General features: G+C 42.3%; 1 protein-coding gene across 1 annotated transcript in view; it reads left to right on the top strand.

Moving 5' to 3' along the window:
* The first annotated feature begins 469 nt into the window (after positions 1-469).
* The window catches only part of RNF17 (ring finger protein 17), a 66,605-nt gene continuing 61,074 nt past the window's right edge, over positions 470-6,000 (top strand). The window contains exons 1-4 of the mRNA XM_075266056.1: positions 470-601; positions 830-903; positions 2,719-2,790; positions 4,552-4,836. Coding sequence (XP_075122157.1) covers positions 470-601; positions 830-903; positions 2,719-2,790; positions 4,552-4,836 — 563 coding nt within the window. The remainder of the gene's footprint in view (positions 602-829; positions 904-2,718; positions 2,791-4,551; positions 4,837-6,000) is intronic.

Genomic DNA, 6,000 nt, shown 5'->3' with positions numbered 1-6,000 from the left:
CCTTTTTTTGAGTTTAGGCTTTGAAAGATGTGGATACTAAAATTCGGCTGCTGGAAAGGCGCGTATCCATTTCGATTCATCAGTCGTTTGGAAAACTTTTCCTTGTCCTTAAAAAAAGGTACGGTTAGTAATAGTGGCAGTGTGTATTTAGGTGCGTGGACTTTATTGGGGTGCGAGGTACACTCACTTTGCAGCCTGAATGAAGGGTGAGCGCAAGATTGAGGGAGTGCGGTGAATTGACCCCTGACAGCTGAACATTGTACGTGACAGTATACTTTACAACAGACCATAGAAGTTTGACTGAATAACTCATTGCCTTCTAACAGAGATTATTGAGGGCATGCTCTGTGTCTTGTGCAGAGGGGAAGTAGGTGAGCTGTAATATTTACAATATGAAGTCGGAATTATTTTATTGTTACTTTTTCCTAGGAAATCCGATCTACTTACTGAATTAAGAACAGTCAGTGAAATGCATGCTATAACGCTGCAGAACGCTGTCAAGAACATGGAGAAGCAGAAAAAGTGTTTGGAGACTAGAATTGCATTTGCTGATGGTCTAAAGCAGTCACCATTGATGACCATGTACTGTAATCTGGATCAAGTAAGTATACTCCATTTTGCCCTCCCAGAGCATTTGGTATATTGTTCAAAATGTTATTTTTTTCTAGAAAGATATCTTATACCCTGAGAACATGTGTATATAGTTGATGCGGAGTGAACGTAATCGCCTTTACATGCAAATGGGATGTTACTTGTCTACATAATGTTGTATTCTTACACTTTATTCTTTATTTGGATTGTATTACGTCAATGTTTTGTTGTTTTTCAGCTCGTGTTAGACCTGGAAATGGGTTTTCAAGACAAAGACGCAGTGGAGTCTCTGAAAAAGTTTCCTGATATAAGGTAGCGTTTCTCAAGTATTTTACAATAATAATAAAAGAATAGAATAAAAAAACAGTAAAGTAAAAAAAAAAGTAAAAGGAGGCAATCCCATGTGTGGTTGTTCCCGTGCCATTAGACCTGCCCATGGTTGGTCCTCATTTTGCATTTTTGCTATACTTTGTGGTTTTGTCTGTCTGTTCCTTTTATTTTGTTGTAAAATTTTCAATAAAATACAGTTTACACATAAAATGTGATCTGTATAAACCCTGAAGAAAAAAAAAAGAAAAAAAAAAGAAGGCAATCCCAGCTGTGACTACAAGGGAATCCTGTTATTGGTGGACAGTATGTAGATGGTCATCGAAACTATTTTACTAGGTGTGAACAGTATTATATAGCATTACATATCTCTGTAGTACTAGTAAGACTTGTTTGGAGATATTCTTGGTTTACAATTACCAACAAGAATTCCACCCGCCCACACCATACACGTACATATTATTATTTTGTACATACGTGGCTCTTTAGGGCTCGTTCACATCTGCACCCGGGGTCTTCGTTCTGCAGGTTTCCGTTTCCTGCACAAAGCTGGGCAGGAGACAGAAACCTGCCGGCATCTTTCAAACCCATTCAATTGAGTGGGTTTGAAAAGTGTCTGGCCATGAGCGCTGGTGAGCGTTTTATGCTCTCCACGGCGAAACCGTTTTTTTTTTAACCGGACACAGAGTCGGAAATGCATTACTCTGTGTCCAGTTTAAAAAAAAAACGGTTTCGCCGCGGAGAGTATAAAACGCTCACGGCCGGACTCGGTCTGCCAGGTTTCCATCTTCTGCCAGAAACCTGATACGGAGACCCAAACGCTGGTGTGAACTCAGCGTTAGGACGGTAGGATGTGTTTTATAGTATTGGTCTTTTCTTGTCATGAATGTACCCAAGATCACTGTGTACCCCAAAATTAAGATCAAGTGCAGTGTACTGCAGGATGCATCGTACTTTTCCTTACTACAGGGTGGAGTATACAGATATTGGAACGGGGGTGGCTTCAGTAACTATTTGGATGACGTTTGAGTGAGGTTCAACAATACAGTGTGGGCCATAAGTATGGATACACCCAGATAAAATGGAAGTGGTTGCTGATATCGCCTTGCCGTTTGTGATATATTAGTACACGAGAGGGGGAAACATTTGAGGCTGGGTGGCGGCCATTTGCAAAGCCACCGTTTTGGATTCAACTTTACTTTTTCCAATGGGAAGTGGGTCATGTGAGACATCAAACACATGGAGAATTGCACAAGAAAAACAATGGTGTGCTCATTTGTACCATAGCTTTATTCATTATCGCGTTATTGACACGTTTGTGACATGGAGCAACAATAGTAACCCACTAAAGGATGTGCTCACAGTGCTGCCCATTGTGTTGAATTGTCAGCACGATTCTCTTCTCCCACTCTTGACACACTGAGAGCAATACCGCTCCCGGGAGGTCGCCATAGTTACACACCCGGCATGCGCCGTACTATTATGGCGGATGTCGGGAAAGGGTTAAAGAGCATCTGTCACTCTGGAGGACCTGTCCTGTCCTGTGTTACATAGACAACCCATTGATTTGAGGGGACACTGTGTAATACTTCATCTTCCCTGTGGGGGTGCTGCAGGAAAATCGAGCACTTGCTACTATGTTTCATCACAAAGAGCAGCTGAATGTGGGAAAGGGGGTTGCAGGAGAAGGAATGTGATCAGCTTATAGTCAAGGGTCCCATCTAACAAATGGATTGTGAGAAGTTGGAGAATTGTTGTAAATGGCATTTTATGGAATTCACGTTTCTTTATCCTTCACAGTTTCAGTATAGACGGTGACACAATAAAAAGCCTTGACAATCTGGGAACAATTGCTAGTGTTTACAGTCCTGCGTAAGTACAATACGGATAATATGCTTTTTTTTTTTTTTTCTCCCCTTTTCATATGTTCTATTGCTCCAATATTGGCCAGGCACGTAACTCTAACATCTGTACAATACATGCGAGGTTTCTTTTTTACTCCCCACCTTCCAAAAGCCATAACTTTTTTTTTTTTTGTATTTTATTTTTCCTAGACATGTATTAGGGCTTTTTTCCGCAGGACCAATTGTTCTGCATAATAGCAGAACAATAATTTTTTTTCTTCATATTTTAATACCATTACAAAAATGCTAAACTTTCAAGAAAATAAATACTTTTATTTGCCATGACATCGGAATCTTTAAAGAAGACCTTTCATGGTTTGGGGCACAGGCAGTTCTATATACTGCTGGAAAGCCAACAGTGCGCTGAATTCAGCGCACTGTCAGCTTTCTCGATCTGTGCCCCGGGTAAAAAGCTAGCGGTGCCGGTACTGTAGCTCTTTACAGTCAGAAGGGCGTTCCTGACAGTCTGTCAGGTACATCCTTCTTCAAAGCAGCGCCTATCGTGCTGTACAGTGTGAGCGGGGAGGAACGCCCCCTCCCCTCCTTATAATACTTGTCTATGTACGAGCACTGTGAGCAGAGGGAGGGGGCGTTCCTCCCCGCTCACACAGTACAGTGCTATAGGCGCTGCTGAAGTGAAGGACGTTCCTGACCGACTGTCAGGAACGCCCTTCTGACTGTAAAGAACTACAGTACTGGGACTGAAAGCGCTTTACCCGGGGCACAGATCAGGAAAGCCAACAGTGTGCTGAATTCAGCACACTGTTGGCTTTCCAGCAGTATCGCAACTTCGTCTGGGGGGTTGTTGTTGGCAATGAGCCGCCTATATTTAGCGAAATGCGGTTCGCGATGATCCGCCTGTGTCCGCGTCTCAGCTCTGCTATATCTGTGCATATGCGTAGCAGACGCAGCTGTATGTACATCCCTACGGAGAGCAGAGCAAGCTGTGCTACTGCGTGCCTCAGCTCTGCTACATTTAGCAATTTGGATCGAGGGGTTGTCTTCTGTGAGTGTCCTAGTAGCGTCTTTGTTAAGACACGGCTGAATGGCTGCTGTTGAACTTTGACACAGTTCGCCCTTCCCCCCCAGCAGAGCCCAAACAGCACATAGCCTCGTGTTACACACACAAACTGCTACCGCGCTGTCTCAGCTCTGCTACATCTGGCAATTTGGATTACAGGGGTTGTCTTGTGTAAGAGTGTCTGAGCAGCTTCTATGTTACAAACGGCTTAATGGATGTTGCTGTAGTGTGCCACAGTTCTCCCCCCTCCCCATCAGAGGCAGAACAACACATTCCCCGTCATATTCACTGAAACTCTACACCCATTATACTCCTCATGTCCAGACACAGCCTGCATGTTCTGTAGTCTCCTGATCTTCCATGAGACTCCATTTTCTTCAGCTTTCACAGTGTTCAGCTTCATCCAATATAGCTCTGCCCACAAATTAGCATGCAGCTCCGCCCACCGCAAAGCCTGATCCTATCAGAGTACGGCTCAAGGACCTGTAATGAAATCATCACAGGTCCTTTAGTGTTGTGTGAACCTAAATTCCTACATAGCAGTCGTGTAGGGACGTCATTTACCAGGATAAAAAGTATCTATGTATGTGGCAAATTTCAGGCAAATCCATTCAGCCGTTTTTGAGTGATTGAGGAACATCCAAACCCACAAACTTCCACATTTATAATATTAGTAGGATTTTTGACATTACGCTTATTCTCTATTAGGTGCCAGTCCACACCTAGCAGGATTGAAATAGTTAAGGATTCTCAGCACTTAGATGTCAAGCCAAAACCCCGAAACACCAGACTGCGTCTTAAGAGTTGTGCTAAAGATTTGATGCGTGAAGAGTGTGAATCTGATATTGGGTATATGAAGACAGACGACTACAAGATGGACACAACCAGTCAACTGACGTCAGGAAAGAACCTCCATACCTTTCAAGAATCTCAAACCTTGAGCAGCCCTGATGTTATTATTGAGGAAATTATCGAGGAAGACCAATCTTGTGAGTTTGTAGTTTCCTTCTTTGGAGTAGGGGATAAGTTTTATTGTGTTTGGACTCATTTTCAGCATGTAGTGGAAGTTCTTCCAAACTTAGGAGGGAGTTGTACTCTTTAACCCCTTCCCACCGATGGCATTTTTTGATTTTCGTTTTTGACTCCCCTCCTAAACCCCATAACTTTTTTATTTCTCTGCTCCCAGAGAGGTCTTAATATGAGGTCTTAATCTTTGCAGGACAAATTTTTCTTCATGGTGCCACCATTAATTATTCTGTGTAATGTACTGGCAAGCTGGAAAAAAATTAAGAATGGGGTGGATTTGAAGAAAATATGCATTTCTGCGACTTTATGACGGGCTTTGGTTTTACGGCGTTCACTGTGCAGCCAAAATTACATGTCCCCTGTGTTCTGTGTTTTGGTACGATTCCGGGGATTTCAAATTTATATGGTTTTATTTACATTTTAACCCCTTTAAAAAATCCAAAACTGTGTTAAAAATTTTTTTTCTAAAAGTCGCCATATTCTGACAGCCGTAACTCTTTTATATTTCCGTGTACGGGGATGCATAGGGCGTCTTTTTTTGCGGGGCCGGGTGTACTTTTTAGTTCTACCATTTTCGGGAAATGTTATTGCTTTGATCACTTTTTCTTCTAATTTTTATCAGAATCAAAACAGTGAAAAAAACGGCGGTTTGGCACTTTTGACTATTTTTCCCACTACGGCGTTTACCGAACAGGAAAAATATTTTTATAGATTTGTACAGCGGGCGATTTCGGACATGGGGATACCTAACATGTATGTGTTTCACAGTATTTAACTGCTTTTATATGTGTTCTAGGGAAAGGGGGGTGATTTAAATTTTTAATACTATTTAAAAAAAATGTATATTTTTTTTTTACTTTTTTTTTTTTTTTTTTTTTTTTGCATTTATTAGACCCCCTAGGTGTCTTGAACCCCAGGGGGTCTGATCACTAATGCAATGCATTACAATGCTGATGCATTGCAAAAAAACATCATTTCTTTTGCAGGCTGCATAGAGCAGCCTGCAAAAGAAAGATGCTGCAGACTGGCCGGGAGCCTTTAAAAAGCTCCAGGCTGTCATGGAAACGTGACGTCGGTCCTAGAGCTTGCTCCAGGCCCCAGCAATCACCGGCAAAATGGCGGCGCCCATGC

The sequence above is a fragment of the Leptodactylus fuscus genome, chromosome 2, assembly GCF_031893055.1.
Source record: "Leptodactylus fuscus isolate aLepFus1 chromosome 2, aLepFus1.hap2, whole genome shotgun sequence".
Classification (NCBI taxonomy): domain Eukaryota; kingdom Metazoa; phylum Chordata; class Amphibia; order Anura; family Leptodactylidae; genus Leptodactylus; species Leptodactylus fuscus.
Note: the sequence above shows the minus strand (reverse complement) of the source record. Positions and strands in the feature narration are given on the sequence as shown.